The following is a 21,614-nucleotide window of genomic DNA, read 5'->3' on the forward strand; positions in this document are numbered from 1 at the left end:
TTTGCTCCAACATTGTAAGAAATAAATACTAAAACTATCATGCTGCAGTTTAAACAGCTGCATTGGATTATCATTATTAAGATGCTCTCAACTTCTGCAATACATTGAAAAGCTTTAACTGTTATTTTTTCACCTAGCAATGTTCTCAGAGGTAGCAAATATTTTTGTATTAAAGATCATCTTAAGAATGTTTAAGGATATGTTATCTCAATAAATTTTTCAACCTCCCCATTCCCAAAAAGGTACAAACACAATAATATGGATGAAACTAGCTTGTTATACTCAGGTAGAATCATAAATTGCTACTCACTTAGGACAAATTACTATTATATGACTCTTTCAGATATCCAAGACTATTAACGACTGCTTCCCCAGGGGGAAGCAGTTTACTGGGGCTGCTGTTCAAAGGAAATGACCCAGTTGCCAAAAGGCTATGAAATATTAAGTGGCTGTGCCCGTGTTTGTGAAACTATCCACCTAGGAAGTCTTGCTTTCAGAAGATAACCAATGTGATTGTGTTAAACACTGCCAACCTTAAAGATAGGAGAATAACTTGATAAAGCTTAACTAGAAAGTCTATGCTGCCTTAAGTTCTTAAAAATTATGAAGCTCACATGAGATGTTGGGGGCATTAGTGATGCCCCACATCTTTGGTCTTGGTATTTAATTGTTGTGATTGGGCTAATTAGTTCAATGTCACTAACCAGCAGAAAGAAAAGGAAAAACAAAAGAGCAGCTGCTGGTGGGGAGCAAATCAGAAAATAGGATAATTTGGGGACAAGAGTCTAAAATCAAGCTAAAGAACAAAACATTCAAGGGTAAATAGGATTCATGATGCAGCAGAGAATGCAGGGGAAGAGGTCAGTTAATACAAATGCTACAATGTTGATGTTGGTTACAAATCAGAAATGCTTCTTTTGTCACAGACACACAAAAAATGACTCCAGAAATAGTTTTGCATTACAAATTAGGAGAAGGATTCTAACAAGGAATTTTAAAAACTGATTAGCATGGAATAATATATACTGTTAGCATGCATATTTCCATTTAAACATATCTAACGACTAGAACTTATGCAAACTTATGCTATATGAAGTAGTAAGTCACAGGTAAGTGGCACTTAAGTGAAAAACAAAAACGAAAAGCAAAGTAATTGGTGCATTCCTGTTTGCTACTGACCCTCTTCAGTTGTTGTTGTAACTGTTCCCTCATGGACTCAGGACAATTGTCCAGCTGGGTCTTCTGCTCGGAGTAAAGCTCCTGAAGCCTCTCTAGTTTTTCCCTTTCAGCATCAAGCTTTACCTTCTCCTGAAGTTCAGAAACCAGAAAATAGAATAGAAATTACCTTCACACCCCAAGCAGGTGCTAGTGAACATTTCTCAAGGCTAACACAAACAAACATACACGAACTCTGGACATTCTATGAATGTAGAAACATATCTTGTTAGTGGCTAAGATAAAGGGATATAAGTGGAAGTTAAGACAAAGGGACTGGGTTTCTGCATTCTCAAAGCACGGTCCACTTCATGGCAATGACTCCCGCTTTCCTTCCCTCCCTCCTTCCTGCTACCATGTTACAAAAGCAGGGGAAGCAATGGTCATGTTGAGTGTTGGTCACTGGCCAACAATAAAAGAAATGCCAACCAAATTCATAAGCAAGCCTTGCCAAGAGTCACCTGTCAGAGAACCAGACAAAGGAAAGAGGGCATTTACCTCAAGGGCTGTCATAGCCTAACTTGCTCAAGGCCTTTGCATGGCAAGTTTTGGAATTTATTGGTTTTGTTCTCAGGTTAGAGGAATTCTAGGTGTATTGATTGACATCCCCATCATCTGAAGCAGTTCTAGCTATTTGGAAAACTTCAGAACTTACAGAGTTAGAAAATCTTAATCCAGAGAGATTATTCAAGGACTGAGAGAGCTAGTAAAACTGCAAGACAGACAAAGCAGTGAGCGGGAGGCATAGGCAGCTCAGACACACCAAAAATGTGACAGGGACTGTGGAAATACAGACTTTCCCACAATGACTGACATACAAATAAACTGAAACATGGACTGTGAAAAAAAGAAAAGAGTCAGAGAAGAAAGGAGAAGGAAGAGAATACTAAATCCCTTCCAAGTCACATGTGCCAATGAGACCCTGGACATTCCCCAGGACATAACAGGCAAATACTCTAATACAGTGATTACACGGCCTTACAATGCTACCTCTTAAATTAAGAAACAAAACTTCAGTTTGTTTGGTGCCAGTCTTCCCAACCTGTGTTCTTTTTATGATGCTCTGAACACTTGAAACAAATTTTAGATGTGTTTTCTCCTTGTGTAACACCATCAGCCTGAACAAAAGCACTTTATGAAGCACTTTGACAATTTGACCTTTGGTAAGTGAAATGACCCCCACTTTCCCTTCCTTATATTCCTTTCATATAAACTGGCAGGAACAAAACTAACTTCTAAGCACATCACAGAAGGACTCTTTTTAAGGATTTTCCTCCAAAATAGTCCTATGAAATTATCCTTACTACATTTTATCAAAGTGGCCATGATTTCTTATGTATAAAAGACGTTACGGTCCAAATCTAAAACTACATGACATCAATACCAGTTCGCTTGAGTCTCCATTTTTGACTTAAATTTAGAAATGTATATTTGGCTTTAGAAATGTAATTATCTTAAAATAATTAAATTCAGAAGTCATAAACCTGAGACCCCTACTTCATATATCAAACTAACATGGTTCTGTAACAACTTAGAACTTTAACAGACTACAAAGAAAATTTATTTGATCTTCAACGGTAAGTTTGCTCACTGTACACACCAACTGTGCAAGAGTTGGAGAAAGCAATGGCATGGTTAACAGCAGAAAGGATGCCCACGTGTGCTAATCCAGAGTAAAACTGAATATACTAGCACTGTTAGATTTAGTCTTTAGTTTCAGAATTATTTTTTTCCTTAATAAAACCAGCAATACAGAATACTTGTTGTCCTTTGGCTAAAAAAAGGTGTTCTTTCCTATGCGTGTGCATCAAAGATTGCCCTATTTATACAGCAAAATAATTTTATCCCAAGAGTTCTGTTTCTAGGTACTACATCACCAGTTTGCAGCAACTCCACTTCCAAATGGAAAGCTAAAAAGTAATTAAAAAAAGAAGAAGACTACGCATTATAATTTAATAGCACACGTACAAAGCCCTAAAATTTAAAGTTATCTTCGATAGAAAACACTGATACGATATTTGATAATACGGAAAGCCACTGGCCTAAAACACAGGTCTCAAATCTGAAGAAATAACAAAAGTATTCCTGATGCTCTCAAATGTTTGTATTGTGAATAATAAACTCAAATCAACAACTAATAAAAAAAAATCTTTCATGCCTGTAAGCCCAGCACTTTGGGAGGCCAAGGTGGCCGGAACACGGGTCAGAAGATAGAGACCATCCTGGCTAACACAGTGAAACCCCGTCTCTGCTAAAAAATACAATAACAACAACAACAACAACAACAACAACAAAGTCAGCCGGGTGTGGTGGCGGGTGCCTGTAGTCTCAGCTACTCGGGAGGCTGAGGTAGGAGTATGGCGTCAACTCAGGAGGCAGAGCTTGCAGTGAGCCAAGATCGCATCCAGCCTGGGTGACAGAGCGAGACTCTGCCTCAAAAAAAAAAAAAAAAAAAATCTTACATTTAAATAGCGCCTTACTTCCAAGGTGCTCAAAACGTTTCGTAATTCATGCAAGAGGTCATCTAGAAGGATATGCAAGCAAGCACTATTAGAACTTTCTGCAGCTTCTCTGTTTATCAGTAATGCTGTGACCACTACCTGGGTCCCAGAGCAAAAGCTCAGTGGGGCCAAAGCTAGGGCAAAGGAAGTAAAGGGGAAGGATGAAAGAAGACGAGTGGCAGGTGGGCCCAGCTGTAAATCACATAGGACCGCAGAGGTGATATAACTCCTGTGAGTGCCAGAAGTAGACCAACTTTGAGCCAGAAAGAAATTAATATTCCTCTATTCTATTTATTGCCCAGGAAGTTGTTAAAGGAAAATTAGCTCTAGGCAAGCAGTTAATTAGAGCTGAAAGTTTCACCTTCTACAGTGAATGTAAAATAGATGGCATCTGAGGGTTTAGGGATTCTTGCTTTTTAAATGCAAAATACTAAGATTGAGGTTACTCCATTCCTCCATATTTAAATTGGTAAACTCACCTATTCTGACTACAATAGGCACAATAATATTTTCCAAACACCAAATTGGAAGAGAATATAACTTTTTAAAAAAGATTCATAAATGTACTTTCAGGAAAAAAAATGAATTAAATTTTTTTTTTTTTTTTTTGAGACAGAGTCTCGCTCTGTCACCCAGGCTGGAGTGCAGTGGCACGATCTTGGCTCACTGCAAGCTCCGCCTCCCAGGTTCACGCCATTCTCCTGCCTCAGCCTCCCGAGTAGCTGGGACTACAGGCGCTTGCTACCACACCCGGGTAATTTTTTTTTTTTTTTGTATTTTTAGTAGAGATGGGGTTTCACCGTGTTAGCCAGGATGGTCTCGATCTCCTGACATCGTGATCCACCCAACTTGGCCTCGCAAAGTGCTGGGATTACAGGCGTGAGCCACTGCGTCCGGCCAAAAAAAAAAATTTTTTTTTAAATAGTGTCTCACTCTGTCATCCAGGCTGGAATGCAGTGGTGTGATTACAGCTCATCGCAGCCTTTAACTCCTGGGATCAACTGATTCTCCCATCTCAGCCTCCCAAGTAGCTGGGACTACAGGTGCGCACAACCATACCAGATTAATTTTTTATTTTTTATTTGCAGAGATGGGAGCCTCATTATTTTCCCCAGGGTGGTCTTGAACTCCTGGGCTCAAGTGATTTTCCCACTTTGGTCTCCTAAAGTGCTGGGATTATAGGCATGAGCCACTGCACCTAGCCTAAAATGCATTTTGAATAAATTTAACGCATTTCACTTTATTGAAAAAAAGTAAGATTAGTAGGAATTGGAACACTCCAGGGAAATCCAGATGTACAAGAGGGCATTTATAAAACCACAAACAGAATGGGACTTTCCTAGAGACAGCACTGTTCTCACTTTGACTTGTCTTCTCTTGATGTACCAGCAAAATCCAGTTGGGTCACAAATTCATGCCAGTTTTGACCTACTTTGGATATTTAAGACTGACATTTCTAGAGTTCCACATTCATATACAGACAAAGGTAAGTTACCCATGGGTAAATGAAGGTAGAAATCAGTTTATAAAATTAGGCCTATATTTGCTTCCACAGTGAGTTCTTCGTTCATTTGCCCAATAACAATTGAAAGAAAACTAGAGGAGATGAGAGAAAAGAGAGCAATTGATCCTGTCCTCATGTAGCACAGTCCAGTTAACCCATTAGAACAACGTGGAGGAGCTTTTAAATATACTATTTCCCAGGCTCCAATTTAGTTACAGATCCAGGGACAGGAGCCTTAGTAACAAGCATTTAAAAATCTCTCCAGGCTTTCTGATATGCAGCCAGGTTGAGACCCATTGGCTTAGCCACCCAGGGTTATGCAAGAGGCAAAAGCAATGAACTACAATTTGATTTTTCTAATGAATACACAGAACATTAATACAGGATCCACCAAAAACTATTCTTAAAATATTTGGTCCCAATGCCTTTACTTTACAGTATAAAAGCCCTCGCTTACAAATAATATCCCAATTGTCAATTTTTTACATTTAAATTAAATGTCTCAAGTAACCCAAACAAAAAGTGTGACAGATTCCAGTATGCAATATTCATATAGACAGGGATGATACATTTCAAAATGAGAGGCAAAATATTTATCGTCTAACCATACAAATGATCAGGATTGTTAAAAATTTACACTAAAGAATGTGAACTTGCACACGAGTTGCCAATAATCTTGAATGATCTTAAAAACACAAGGCTTGTCAAAAGACTACTTATTCTGCTAGATCTCATGGTTAGAAGACGATAACATAAATTTTCTCTCTTCTAAGTTGTATTACTGAAGGAATAAACAAATTTAATTTGCTAACTCTTTGGAGTTTCAATACTACACAGAATATTCTAATTAAAAAATCATTTTACCATATTGAAGTGTGCAATACTTGATAAACAGATGGTTCAAGGTTACAAATTTATTAACTTGTAGGGCTGCCAGATAAAACAGAAGACATTCAGCTAAATTGGAATTTCAGATGAACAACAAATGACTTTAATGTTAAGTATGTCCCAATTATTGCATGGGACATAATTACACTACAAAATGATTCTCGGTTTGTCTGAAATGCAAATGTACCTGAGGTTCTTGTATTTTTATTTGCTAATTCTGCCAACCCTGTTAGCATGATGAAGATTTTCCTAAATATTAAAATCCACTTTTGTAATTTCCAAACTGTTTAGCACAGAACCCAGCACTCTAGGCACTTGCGCCACATTTCATTAGACATGGGATCAGGTTTGGAATTAATGCAGTGATACGTTAAAATTCATAGTCTCTAAGGCTTAATTTATTTGTTTGTTTATTGATTTATTTATTTGACAGAGATGAGGTCTCACTGTGTTGCCTACACTGGTCTTGAACTCCTGAGCTCAAGTGATCCTCTTGCCTCAGCCTCTCAAAGTGTTGGGATTACAGGTGTGAGTCTCCATGCCTGGCCAGTCGTCATTTTTAAGGGAAGTCCATTCAAAGTCCTATCTATCTAGCTTAAAAATCCCTTTCCTTCCTGTCCCTAAACCCTGTGGCTTTGTTTGGGAGGCAGGCATCCTTATAGGTTCATAGATCAGGCAACTATTTTAGGCCCATAATCTTTATGTGAAATTCGTTTTTCTTTTAACAGCTTTATTGAAGTAGAATTCGTACTCAAAAACATAGCCCATATTTAAGCATTCCTTTTGATGAGTCTGGACATACGCATACGTCCATGATACTATGTAAGGTAGGAAGTGTTTAGGATATCTGAATATTCTGAATTTGATAGTGGTAACACAGATTATATAGCATATATTATATGACATTTCCAGTGAGATTTGGAGCAGTACCCTCTAATCAAACATGTTACTATTTCTGAAGCTGTTTATGAATATCCAACCTTACAAAATGACTTTTTTCCCCCTAGGAAACTTTTCAGACTTTGGAATTGCAGAGGAAAGATTATAGACCTATGTCAACAAATAATGATTTTTGAGTAACCAACCGTTCTCTGCCTCTGAAGAGGAATATCCTATATTTCTTTCTTTCTTAGATTTTTTTCCTTTGGCTTTGACATTTTAATCACACAATTGATCAATGTTTACCATAGGAAAAACAAAAACTAGAAAATCAGAAGCTCAGGACTTATGTAATCAAACAACTACCAGAAAAAAAAAAAAAGCCTCAATCTGGAATCCTATTGATTTAATCCGTAAATCCCATTATACAGTTCCACTTCCTCTGACTAGGGAGCTAACTTTGAAATGTAAGAAAGAGGCACGGGAAGGGCTGGGTCCCTGCTGCACACTGACTGTGACTTGGCACCTGTTCTGCACTCAAGAGGCATTAACACTTTCCTGAAGAATTTTGGGCTAGGCTCACTGTCTTTCCCTGGCTCCAAAGGAAGCATGGGGAGGAAGTAACAGGTACTCTGGCAAGAAAATCATGGGAAAAAAGATTTAACCATTTAACATGCAATGGTATACGCTTACTGGAGAAACATTAGGAAGTCAAAGAATTTAAGATTTCACTCAGGAACACGTTGTATGGCACAGAATGATTTAAGCTTTAGTTCAAAACTTTAAGTGTGTGTCATATGTTTAAGTGTGCAGGCTGGGATGGCTACAAAATGTAACAAGGTATCTGTGTGAAGACACACAATATTTGTCCTTAGAGAAAAGGACAGTTTGAGATAAATGATGACCATCTGGGTCACGGGAAGACCCTTCAGCATGTCCATTGAATCAGAGCCTTTTCTTAACCATTTTATTTAATTTTGGTACAACTGACTTGGTTTTTGTATGCTAAAAAGCACAGATAAAACAGATAATCCAGAAATAGAAGAAATTGAAAAACTATTTTTAGTTTCAAATGTTTAATATAGCTAGAAATAGACCAAGACAGAAAACCTACACAAACAGATGCACACATCCATATCTTCTTAGCCATTCCCTAAGATCAGGCTTTGCCTTGGAATAGGGGTGGGGAGTAGAAGGGAAGGAAGCCAGTTCCACAGTCAGGCCTTTGCCCAAGCTGGGCTTCATGGTGCTGGCGGTTTCCCTACTCTGTCACCAGGCCCATTACATGAAAACAGTTTATTAGACCAGAGGTCCCAATCTTCTTTCACTTGCTATAAGAAAATGTGATGTCTCTTTGCTTACTGCTTCACCAAATAAGTATACCCTCCAGGTTTACGTTCGAGTTAGACCCTTGTTTAAGCTTTATCAATGTTCACAGTGGCTGCATCTGTGATGTGGCCACTATCTGAGAATACAACCAGCAGGTGGCATGTATCTCAAGGTCAGATGGAAACAGGCTTACTGATGTTCTTAACAGTGGTACCCCTAAGGGTAATAAAAGGCCAGTGCAAGAAACTGCTGCAAAAATGTTCAATAAATACCCAGTGGAACAAACTGATTATATTTTATATTTTCTATATAAGTATACCTACGGTTTATATTTTATATGGTAACATATAAATAAATACTAATCATAACTTACACTGAATGTGCAAAATAAAATGCATTCCTAAATCAGCTAAAAGAGGTAATACTAAAGAAGAGCCAAGAAAGTAACATCAGTAATTTCATATCAAGATTTGAATGCTGATGGCTGGGCTTGGTGGCTCACGCCTGTAATTTCCAGCACTTTGGGAGGCCAAAGCAGGCAGATCCCTGAGGTCAGGCATTCAAGACCAGCCTGGACAACATGACGAAACCCCGTCTCTACTAAAAATATAACAATTAGCTGAGTGTGGTGGTGGGAACCTGTAATCCCAACTACTCGGGAGGCTGAGGCAGGAGAATCACTTGAACCTGGGAGGAGGAGGTTGCAGTGAGCCAATATTACGCCACTGCACTCCAGCCTGGGCAACAGAGAGAGACTCCGTCCCAAAAAATAAAAAATAGAAAATAAAAGATTTGAATGCTGAGGCATTCTGATGTATTATTAAACCTTTTTCCTACGGCTCTGGCCTTGTCTCCAAAATTCTAGAGCCAGGCTTACAGGATGTACTATCAACATCTGAATCGGAGCTTGCCCAACAGATATCTTTTCAGGTTTTGCTTTTCTCATTCCATGGTTTATATCTGACCACAGCAACAGGTGTATGGAAAAGGAAACACGATCCCTAAGGGGAAAGGCCACTTCCTCCTTCTGTCTTACGCTTTGGCATGATGGGCCGTGTGACTACAGGCCTCCTGGCATGTGCACACGGGCGGCCCAGCCCAGCTGTCCTGAAACTTGGCTGCACGTAGCTATTTGGCAGGTGTTTGGCCCAGTGTTTTGCTAAGGCCCAGCCTGGACTAGCCATTAGCAGGAAAATCCAATAACAGTATTCCCAAGCACACTGGGCAGTATCCTGGCACATGCTATGGGCTGGATAAACAATGGATCACAGTGCCCTAGTGCCCTCCTCTATTTCACAGGCTAGAGTGGGACATAAATGTCTAGTAGGCTCAAAACAAACATAACTTATAAAATGTTTATCTGTAAAAAGAACAACAGACAAAAATCTAACTTGAACTGGAAAGGTCTAGGAGGGCTTTTCTGGAAAACTAACACTGATCTTGAGCCCTGAAAGACAGAACCAATGAGGCATGGAATATGGGGAAGGGAATTCCAGGTAGGGGAAAACAGTATCTGCAAAGGACTGGGGTTGGGGGAGGATGAATCTTTTAACAAATAGAAAGATAGAAAGGAAGGTGACTGTGAGAGTGCTGTGAAGAATGGGAGGGTGGTGACAGAAAGGCTGGTGACAGATCACACTAGGAAGTTGGATGCATAATCAAGCACAGTGTGATACAAACCACAGTAATATGGTCTAATTTCTTCTTTTTAATCACATTGGCTGCTGTGAAGAGAATGGACTGAAGGAAAGCAAGTGGAAGTAGACTAAATAAGAGATTTTCATAATAGAGAAGAGAATGCTGTTAGTGGACATGCAGAGATGTTGAAGTAATTGAGAAATAAGTTGGTAATCAACTGAATGTAGGGATGATAAGGAAAGACGTGTCAAGATCAATTTCCAGGTTTCTGTTGAACATACAGGTGAATAGAGATGCAATTTCCTGGTTGGAAAAACTGGAGGATTGAGGGTGGAGGGTGGAAGGCAAGGGAAAAGATAAGATCAAGAGTTCAGTTATGGGTGTGTTCAACTGGAAATACCCATGAAATATCCAAGTAGGGATGTCAGGTAGGCACAGGATATGAGTCAGAATTCCAAAAAGGGGTTATGAACTAGAGAAATCCCTGATAGTCACCAGCATACGCAAGTTATTTGAAGCCATAGCTATAGAAGGACATGAGGGTACAAGAGAACTGAGTTCAGATCAGAGATAAAGAGTGAGAAAGAGGTAAAGGGAAATGGATGGAAAACCAGAAGATTGTGGTATAGAGAGGCAAAGAAAAGGGAGACAGCGAAGAAGCACCAAGAAAAAGAGCTGTCCCCCGTACTGAATGCCGCTCAGGAGGCTGATCCTGAGGGGACTGAAAAGCACCCAGCAGGCTGGGCAGCACTGAGGTCTTCAGTAGTCTTAACAAGAGAAAATCAGATGCAGGAGTAGAGGTCTAAGCCAACTGGAGTGGGAAGAATGTTTAATTGGAAAATGAAGAAAAGGAGACACAGTATAGCCAGAAAATTGTTTAATAAGTTTAGCTATGATTAAGAGGAAAGAGTTAAGGTAGTAGCTTATTGTTAATGAATAAAGTAGTAATTTATTTTTAAAATAATAATATTGGCATGCTGACAGTAAAGAGAGAAACTGCCCCCAGGGGGTGAGGGTGCAGAAAGACTGAAGACCTCAAGAAGGTGGGACGGGATGACACCCAGAGCACATCCAAAGGGACTGGTCTTTTTTTTTTTTTTTTTTTGAGACGGAGTCTCGCTCTGTCACCCAAGCTGGAGTGCACTGGCCAGATCTCAGCTCACTGCAAGCTCCGCCTCCCAGGTTCACACCATTCTCCTGCCTCAGCCTCCGGAGTAGCTGGGACTACAGGCGCCCGCCACCTCGCCCGGCTAGTTTTTTGTATTTTTTAGTAGAGACGGGGTTTCACCGTGTTAGCCAGGATGGTCTCGATCTCCTGACCTTGTGATCCGCCCGCCTCGGCCTCCCAAAGTGCTGGGATTACAGGCTTGAGCCACCGCGCCCGGCCAGGGACTGGTCTTTGATGGAAGGAGGGAGCCCCCGTTCATTGTGAGAAGATGGGATGCTTCTGATTTCTCTGTGGAGCAGGTGATAAGATGATCTCTGAGCCAGAGGGACGAAAGTGGGCCAGGGGTATGAACAGAGTGTATGAAATAGCTATGTCATTAAATAGTGGAATACATTTATTTGAGAAACATAATAATGTTTTTGCCAAGCTGTGTTGAGTCTCTATTTGAGTTTAATTGTCAAGAATACGTAGTAACATCATTTAGACCAGTCTTTGTTTCCACTTCCCACAACCTCTTTTGGAGTTCCTCACTCCAACCCAGTTTCTGCCATTTTTCACCTGATGTAATGACAGACAATAATCCTACCTTCTAAGACCAACTAATTTCCTCACAGTTGTATGAGCTGGTCCTATGCATCAACCCCTGTTGTCCCCTCTCTGGTGCACAGCCTCTGTCAAGTCATCAAAACAATATTAGGAAGGATGGAGGCAGCGTCCTTGCTTGTTTCTGCCCATATTCGTAGAATTCCATCTGAGAATTCCACCTTAAGAATATAACATAACTTTCCCTGGGAAGTGAGATTTAACATTGGCTCAACTTGCTTCACTTTTGTGTAGAATCTGATACTAATGAGAAATAACACAAATAGAATCTGCAGGCCATGCCATATGTGAGACACACAAAATAAATAACTATATGGATTAGGATGGCAGGAGGGTTCACAGGGAACATGATACCCAATTCCTCTGTTGCATGAGCTTTCCAATATGACATAAATAGCAATAAAACTACTCTACTATTAATTTAATTAGTATTTACTTGACAGCAAAATATTAACACAAGACATCTGACGTCTCTGATGAAGGCTTCTTGCAGAATCTTTGAAAAGCATAGCCATTAACTGAATCCTTCAGTACTGCAGACTTAGACAGTCAAATCTTTGACTTCATTTTGGCCTTTTAAGAAAAATACACCCACTCCCCGAATACTACTTAAAAGTCTAGGGACAGAATGAACATACATAAAATTTAATATGAAAGGCCTGTGCAGTTTAATTCTGACATGCTGACAACCAAGAATTGACATGTAGTATTCAATTTGACCTTTATTTCTGACTATCGCTTTGAGCTCATTCTCTGGCACCAAGATCAAATGCCCTTATTTATAGGTCTTAAACAAATAAGAGCCTAAAAAGGAAGTCACGTTCAGCAGAAATACTTTCTACACATTACCACCAGAACTTACTCAAACTAAAAAATTTTTCTTTTTCTCATTTTAGTGGAGAACATGTTGAGTAAGGAAGAATGTGTTAAAGCTTATTTGCTTTTTCTTTCTCAAATTGGAATTTTATTTTTAGTTTTATTAGAATTTTATTTTTAGTTCAGCTCTAACTAACTCAGAATGGGAGAGGAAAGTAATGTATATTTCCCAGAGGAAAAAAACACATAAACAGACAAACTAAAAACCCAACTACCATCCTGAATTCTAAAATCTGCCAAGTGATTTTTCATACTTTCCCTAATAGATATCAGCCACCATTCAGGTTGTGATCCAAAATGTATACACAGGACCTTTTCCAAGATAAGTGCCAACTGTGCTTCACAGATAGCTTTCTCTTGGCAGTGTGTGAGGACTACCCCCAGAGGAAAATTTTAGAAATTCCAATACATTTGTCAAAAAGTAGTGCACTTGCATTGAAAACAATAGCCAGGCAAAGCAGGTGAGATGGATGGTTCTCATTCATCTGTTTAATAAACAGAAAAATGAAAAGAAATGAGGCAACCCTATTTGAATTTGCTTGAGCCATCCCTACAGGGCAGCAGTGGTAAAGAACTTCAGTATACTAAAAAAATTACTTAAAAAACACAACGGAATCAGAAAAGCAGAAAGGCTGATGAAATAAGCAAACAAACAACTCACTCATCTCAAGTAGGATAAAGCTGCCAGGAATGTCGGCTCGCAAATTATACGAGCTCTGCTTTCTCAGCATCAGCTGCCCAGTACCTGGCAGTTCTTAGTTTCTGACAATGTACGATCTTAGGATTTTTCTCTAGTGCCACTGTCTCCAGGAATATGACACACAAATCCAAAACCACAGTAACCCATTCAACATTTAAATTCAATCAATTGGGACCACCATTTTGCCCATAAAAATTGCATCGAAATATAATTTTCTTTTACCTTGGTCTTTTCACCAACAATGTTCTTTTCCAGTTCAGCTATTTTCCGGTTTAGATGATCCAAAATCTCCTTCTCCTTCATAAGTTCAGTTGTTTCAGATTTCTGTTCTCCATCCAAAAGCGCACATTCCATATCCAACTAAGGACACAAACCAAAGCTCAGAAGTGTTTCACCTTTGGGGATATTCTCAACTGACCACCCTAGACATACATTTGCAACAGCTACAAATTTGTAAAATTAATACTGTAGTAGCCAGATCGGGTGCCTGGGAACACTCCAGAGAGCCCAGGTGAAATCAGGATTCCCATATAGGAAAGCTAGAGAGCCTAGAATATACTCACTAAAAGAACTAGTTATCACTTAACTTTTCTACTATAATCCCTCTTCTGCTCACTTCTCAAGGATATTTTGCCTATTTGCTTCGGCTCAAGATCAAGCACAAACCACCACGGGAGCAGCCACGTCTTTTTTTTCTTTGTCCCCAGAGCACGGGAAGAGAAAGTTACCCGAGCCCAGCATGTGAGCTGTGCATTCCTCGCAATGCCAGCAGGAGGGGCTTCTAGCATCTCCATGCAAGACAACAGGTGAGCAGTCCCCTAACCACTTAAGGGCCTACTGGTATCATCTGTAAGGACAGACACACAGATCTTCCCTAGGCAGAATTACGTGCCCCTTCTCATGCCATGGGGGTAACATAAAAATTGCCACTGTCTTCTATTATGGTTATGCAATATGTATCTGTCTGCTCCCTGCTGGTTTCCAAACCTCTAGAAACCTGGATCTATTTTTGATCCGTGTGTGAATTTCATCATGGTGCCAATGTGATATCCAACTCACAGTAAAGCATGTTCAGAAAACATTTGCTGCATGTGACCTTGAAATGTAAATACAGGGCACCTCAGCTGACAGATCCCCTGTTAGGTCAGAACTAGTCAAGACAAAGTTGGTTGAAGATTCATAAAGTACATTAAAGGGGGCTTAATATGTTTAGCTCATCTGGTTGGAAAAAAAAAAACGACAAAAAAGGAATGTAGAAAAAGGGTATTTTTACTCTAAACAGGGAACCCACTGAATAAATGGGTTTGCTTATGTTGATGTCTATGTATCTGGACTCCAAAGCCTGTGCGTGAATGAGCAGCAATATTTTTAGGCTAAAGGAAAGCAAGAAAAAAGGGAAGAGGGTAAAAAAGTTTACCTCTCTGTAAGATTCATCCATCTGATCATTTATGTCTTTGATTTTTTGTTTAAGTTCCTCGAGGTTGTTCAGAATGACCATCCGGGTTTCTTCCATTGCAGCCAACTCCTGAGATCTCTGTTCTTCACTTATACCCTCTGGGGTCTGCGATTAATCAATACAGAAATGGATTATTCACACTTCAGTTCCAGAATTTCCCAACTTGACTTGTAAACCATCCACAGGTCTAGTGTTTCACAGTCTCCATGCCCACGTAGATTTTAAAAGCATCCCTGAAATTGCACACTTGGAGCTCTGATGTGTTTTCCCCACATTATGCCATCCTCAGCAGTTAGGCTCTCAGGAGAGTTCAGACAAACCAACTTCAATTCATCAGTGCATATCCTTTTGAAGCTAAAAGAACTAAGAGATTACACAGATAAGAAAGGTGTGGTACATAGAGATTGAGATGACTTCTCCAAAGTTATAGAGAAAGTTCAGCTAACAGAGAATTAGAACTGACAGAAGACTTGTGGCACCTTCCTCTGGGATCTCTTGGGCATGATGCTACAGTCATTACAAGCACAGTATTCTCTCCCATCTTCCAGGAGAGGACATCTCCTACAAAAGCCTCTTGAATCTCTAGGCATACTCTTCCGTCTCGCTGCTAGGGTTATCTGCAAATGAGCATTCAGGCTTATGTATTTCCTTTTCAACACAAGTTAGAAAAGCAAGGGCGCATTACTTTGGGGAGCCATAAAATGACTTAAAACTACACACTCAGTATTAAATTAATTGATGTTTCGTTTTTGTGTTAGTGCACTATTTCCTCTCTTTGTCCTATAGACCTTCTTGCTATATAGCATCTAAGACAAACCCTAAAACAGGACACTGGCCACCATTTGTAAAATTATTTCATGGAAAAACTGGTTCATCGGCAAGAAATAAGAAAGTCAAGAAACAAATTAAGTGCATAGTTACACTCCTGAATGGAGCGATGACAGATGCCCAGGGAAGAGGGCAATATTGTAGATCACACACACAGTCAAAATGTGACTATTTATTGTTCAAGAAGAGAATGGAGTGAATTACAAATAGCCTCTTCTTTCTAGAATTTCAGGTTAGTTATCTTGGATATCACCTGGTAGAGACCAATCTTTCTATATATACTATATAGTTAGTATGTTAGTATGAATATATTATTTATTTAAATTATCTCTTTTTGAAAAAGTAGTTTTTTTGGATCAGCAAGTCAATAATTATACAGTTTCACAAATGAAAACTGAAAACAGCAGTCCAGTTGAGTAAATTATTGAATATTTGTCACTAATTGTTAAAAAAAAAAACTTCGAATTAACCCTCCAAGAAAACCCATTAAGTTTAGTATACTTCACTAGGTTCACTTAATGTATTTGACAATCCTGATAATACATTTAAGAAGCCATCCATCATGTCATATTCTGTACTCTATTCATATTTATATTCTTTACTCTACTTTGTAGCTTTTTAAAGTGATTCAACGATTCAGCATTTAGTACCTCAGGTTTGTTAGGACGAAGGTAAGCAGCTCTTCCAAGCTTTGACATTTAGCCCTTTAATTGTCATCTTACAGGCAATATCTTATCAACTAATAAAACAACTGTTGACCTTTTTATCACAGACAATAAAGCTCATTGTCCTAATACTAAGGTGCCTGTTTTAAGCCATGAGGAATGCCTGTAACAGTGAAATGGCATTCCAGAATCACTGTGAGTAATCCTAGCAGGAAAGCCTCACCAAGGGCAGTATCCTGTTCAGTCAAGATTACATATTAGGTTTCTACTTCCAACATGGCTTAAAGATATCTCTCTCACAGGTGGAAGCAAGGCATTAAGAAAAACACACAACAACAGAACAATCTGCAAAACTCTAAACTTTATAAGCATGTAGGGGGTAAAGATGGTTAATAGTGGGAATCACCTGCATAATTCAAAGTTTTTAGAAAGTTTATCACAATAGATATGTTTAATAATAGGCAACTTAAGAGTCTGTTTAGAGCAATAAATGCCATCTAGGAAACGTTTGTGTTTTTTTTCTAAGTTATTTATAAGAAGCAAAATCTCCAGGAAGTATTCTAAAACCGAACGCTTTATGATAGGATGGGGGTGAGGACAATGTAATCTCATTTATTAACCAAATAAAACCAATAGAAAGCCAAGGTGTGGTAGCCACTGAGTAGCTTTCAGTTTTACAGTGACAGAGAACATTGTAATTTTAAACATATGCCCTTCATTTTAATTTCTCTGGGAATTGTTTTTTTCCAGTAATGGACAGGAATCTACTAACAGTGACGTGTTTTAATAAGTACATTACACATGTATGTGCATCCTCTAATATGTTATCTTTGCGGAAACTTGATCCACACAGGAAAGAGGAGAGATGTTAAGGGAAAAGACACTTTCTGCTTGCTCCTTTTTCACAGATTTCTTCTTAAAACCCTTTTGCAGCCAAAGGAGAGAGGGGTGCAAAGGACTCAAAAGCAGAAAGATGAGCCACTTTCCAGACAACTTTTACCTCAGGAGGTGGTTCACAGAGGCCAACTCAAATTAGCATATTTCCAAAGTCATCTGCATCTATGTTACATAAAGCAAGTTCTTGATCGGTAACTCTCAGGTTTCCTAAATGTCATTAAGATTGTTTTGTATAGTTAAGTCAACTTACAGTGTTTTTCACACTCTTCTCTTCTCCATTTATCCCTAAATCGATTATTAACATTGTACTTTGTTAGGCAAATACTCCAGCGTGGAAATTAATTGAAGAGAAAGAGCATGCGAAACAAATAGGAGGTTTTTTTTTTAAAGAATTTCCTATTTGCTGTCTCAAGTTAATATCTAACTTCAGAAAGTAATAAGTAAAAAAAAGTGTTTCTTGGAAGCCATCAGCCTCCCTCACTTGTACTCTTTCTACACTGCTGTGTGGTAACCTGGGTGTCCTTGATGTTTCCTGCCTCTAAAAGATGCAGAGTCTTGCCTCTCTTGCAACAACAGATGCTGCACTAAGCTTCAGAGGCCTCCTATTCCACAATTACATGCTTGAGCAATTAAAAACATCTGCCAAGATCTGCTCATGTACACACCAACAGCATTCTTGTCATAGCCCTCTCCAGGAGGAAACCTGTCTCCCAAAAGATAGTCTTTAGAGAGAGCACGCAGCTTAATATTTTTAACAAAAAACTCGCAGATCTCCATAAAGGAAGAGCTGTGAAAAGATTTAAAATCAAAAGGAAGCCAATGGTTTCTAAGGAAGCCCAATGGCTGATGACGACAGCTCAACTTTTCAAGTGATGGGTCATTTACTGTGCCTGAACAGCAACAACTTTTGATTCCTCCCTGCCCCAATTTTCTTCCCTATCCTGGTTTCTAACCAGGAATGTTCAGAACTACTCTCCATTGAGAATTAGTAAGGTAAACACGGTCACTAGCAAAAAGAAGGGATGGGTAGGGCTCAGTGGCTCACTCTTGTCATCCCAGCACTTTGGGAGGCCGAGGCAGGTGGATCACTTGAGGTCAGGAGTTCGAGACAGGACTAGCCAACATGGTGAAACCTCGTCTCTATTAAAAATACAAAAATTAGCCGGGCATGGTGGTGTGCACCTGCAGTCCCAGCTACTTGGGAGGCTGAGGCAGAAGAATCGCTTGAACTGGGAGGCAGAGGTTGTAGTGAGCCTCAATCGCACCATTGCACTCCAGCCTGCATGACAGAGCAAGACTCTGTCTCAAAAAAATAAAAAGAAAGAAAAAAGAAGGAATTGTTGTCCAACATGTATTCAACAGTCCAAAGTCCTGATGTGTACGATGGAAAAACTCACTATGTAGATAATGATTTCTGACTAGGAACATTCAGTGTAAAAGTCTTGCTGTAGCTAAACAAACACACAACCTCTCCTGAATAATGTCCATGTGATAAATTACTGCCAGGATTTAGTACCATGACAGTATCTTTCTCTTCAACAGTCAATGTGTCCTTCTCTTATAACAAAAGATTAACTAAAGAATCTCACAGTTGAACTTAATAGTAACTGTGAATTAAACAAATCAATACATTAATCCTACTTATTCCTAAATAAGAAAATCCACCTCGTGAATACGGTATCTGCTTTTTCCTCCTATTTACTATTTTTGTTATTCTAATAAAATTTACATCTTTCATTGTAAGCTCCTTCAAATCATTTTTAAAAGAAAAGTGGAGAAATTTAAAACCTAAATTGTTGTAGAAAAAAATTCTTAACCTGTGTGAAAAAAATGTAATAACAAAAGATTTCGGGGTTCTGAGTCCTGTAGAAAAAGAAAAAGAAAAAGAAAAAAACATTTAAAAAGATTTTTCCTTAAACTCCATTTAATAAATCCTCAAAGGACAACTTTTTTTTTTTTTTTTTTTTGAGACGGGAGTCTTGCTCTGTCGCCCAGGCTAGAGTGCAGTGGCGCAATCTTGGCTCACTGCAAGCTCCGCCTCCCGGGTTCACGCCCTTTTCCTGCCTCAGCCGCCGGAGTAGCTGGGACTACAGGCCCCCGCCACCATGCCTGGGGAATTTTTTGTATTTTTAGTGGAGACGGGGTTTCACCGTGTTAGCCAGGAGGGTCTTGATCTCCTGACCTCGTAATCCGCTCGCCTTGGCCTCCCAAAGTGCTGGGATTATAGGCATGAGCCACGGCGTCCGGCCAAGGACAACATTTTTAAACCAACATACACAACCAGAAGACTAAGTAGTACTTATGTGTACAAATAAATCTTTTATGTCCAAAAAATATAAAGTCAAAATAGACTACTTATGATAAAAGGCTAATCTGCTTACCACAAACAGCTCTTACTACTCACTAAAATACAAGACAAATAAAACAAAAAAAGGGTGAAGAACATGAATAAGTGGGTCAAAATTACAAATAATAACTAAAAATATGAAAAGATCCCAATTTGATGCATAATTAAAGAAAAGCAAATTAAACTTCTATCAATTTGGCTAATTGAAAAATTTTGACAATATGCAACCTTGGCAAGTGTATGGAGAACAAGGTGTGCATATAAACTTAAGTCAAAGTGTCACCTGGATATATAGGCTCTTTTTTTAATATGGTCTTTTGGAAGTGCAGTTTGGAAATATTGAGTCAAATGGAAAATACACAAACTCTTTGACCCAGCAATTCCACTTTTAGTAAGTGATCCCACAGACACATTTGCAGAATTGTGCAAATATATATATGCTACAATATTTGCTGCATATGGATTTTATTAGCAAAAAAACCTGAAAATAAATGGTAGCTTCAAACAAAAGAAAAGCAATTGGTCATGAAAAAGAATGAGGTAGAGCTGTGTATACTAATATGCAAAGATGCCCAAGGCATTTAGTGAGGGAAGAAAAGTACAGAACACTATATATGTGTGTCTGTCTGTCTATGCCTATAACAGCCATATATACACAGAAAATATTGGGAAGACAGGTAAGACAATTTTAGCACCAGTTTTACACCTGCTTATTACTCAGGTGCACAACTGAAAGGGTGCAGGGAGAAGAGAAATGTTCTTTCTTTCTACTTTCTGTGCTGCTACATTTTTTTACAGTGCAAATTTGTTACTTTACAGTAAACACCCTAATTTGCTGCACCTTGCTCAGCTAATGACCTCTTAAATTGAAACTTCACTGAAAACATCCTGGATAATCAGCATGATAAAATCACCAGTTTCCATGTCAAAGCATATGTACAGCCCTAGGCCTTAAATCCTAATGTCTTTGCTGGGCCAACATTACCTTTGGTAGGATACTTAGATAAGAGGATTCGCTGGAAGCTTTCGGAAAGGTGGAGGATGGTGGTGGCGGAGTCCGGGTGACGTCGCTGAGTAGTTCATCATTCCTGGTGCTCCTGGGGGTAAAGAAGCTGGCACTGCTCTGAGTGAGACTCCCACAGCTTGCCAAGTCTGCATCAGGGAGGGAGTCTTTCCGGTGGCACCTGTATCTTGTGTCAGGGCTCAGGAGGGCTTCTTCAAACACAGACTCCTCATCAGAGAGCTGCAGCTTCTCAAGCTCCTTGTTGATTTTCTGCACATCTGCCACAGTGGTCCCAGTAGATAAGCGACTGTCAGGCTTTGTGTATTCAGCACAGAGACTGAGGATGGTCTCCAGACGCTGTCTCTCCTAGAACACAGAGAGGAGGGGGAGGTCAGGGAGTTTGTGAGAATGAACACAACTCCAAATAAAAAGACTGAAGAGGCTGGGACAACTGGTGCTTGCATTCCTTACATAAACCCACAAACACTTGGCTGGTGATGATTTTCATAATCTTTGACTGATGCATTTAAAGATCCAGGTGAAATGGGGTTTAACAATGCCCAACTTTCCTGCCAAACTCAATTCTGGCTTCTACTGTCTCCCCTTTATGGGTATATCACAGGCTAGCACACATCAGCACTCAGTAAGTGTTTTCATGACTTATCAATTCCCCAAGGTTTCTGAAGGGTGGGGTTAGGGAGAAAGACAAGGTCTTACTCTGTCCCAAAGGCTGGAGTTCAGTGGCACAATCATAGCTCACTTTAACTCCTGGACTCAAGTGATCCTCCGCCTCAGCCTCCCAAAAGTCGCTGAGATTACAGGCACATGCCATTGCACCAAACTCATTTTTTTTTAAACCTCCATTTCCTGTCTATCCTCCTTCCCACCCTCTACTTATCTACCTTCAACAATATCTAGCTTTTTCATCACTACTGACTTAATATTTGTGCTTAAAATTAATTCTCTAACTTCCTAAATATTATCCTACTATTAGACTGTGTGCTAGACCCACAAAGACAAAAATAGCTACTTACTGAATCTTTTAATTTAAAAGACTTATCTATGCCTTCAATTTTTTTTCTTGAAAATGTTGAAAATTTTCAAAACTTTTTAATGC

General features: G+C 39.3%; 1 protein-coding gene across 4 annotated transcripts in view; it reads right to left on the bottom strand.

Annotated features, from left to right (window-relative positions):
• PHLDB2 (pleckstrin homology like domain family B member 2) overlaps positions 1 to 21,614 on the bottom strand; it is a 195,791-nt gene that overhangs the window by 43,908 nt on the left and 130,269 nt on the right. For 3 of the 4 annotated variants that reach the window (XM_033211335.1, XM_033211334.1, XM_033211333.1), the window contains 4 exons: positions 20,480 to 20,863; positions 14,719 to 14,862; positions 13,524 to 13,661; positions 1,180 to 1,308 (listed from right to left, as the gene is read on the bottom strand). In XM_033211335.1, coding sequence (XP_033067226.1) covers positions 1,180 to 1,308; positions 13,524 to 13,661; positions 14,719 to 14,862; positions 20,480 to 20,863 — 795 coding nt within the window. The remainder of the gene's footprint in view (positions 1 to 1,179; positions 1,309 to 13,523; positions 13,662 to 14,718; positions 14,863 to 20,479; positions 20,864 to 21,614) is intronic. The other variant, XM_033211336.1, reaches the window with a different exon arrangement.

This window comes from Trachypithecus francoisi, unplaced genomic scaffold, assembly GCF_009764315.1.
Source record: "Trachypithecus francoisi isolate TF-2019V2 unplaced genomic scaffold, Tfra_2.0 Lachesis_group0, whole genome shotgun sequence".
NCBI classification, from domain to species: domain Eukaryota; kingdom Metazoa; phylum Chordata; class Mammalia; order Primates; family Cercopithecidae; genus Trachypithecus; species Trachypithecus francoisi.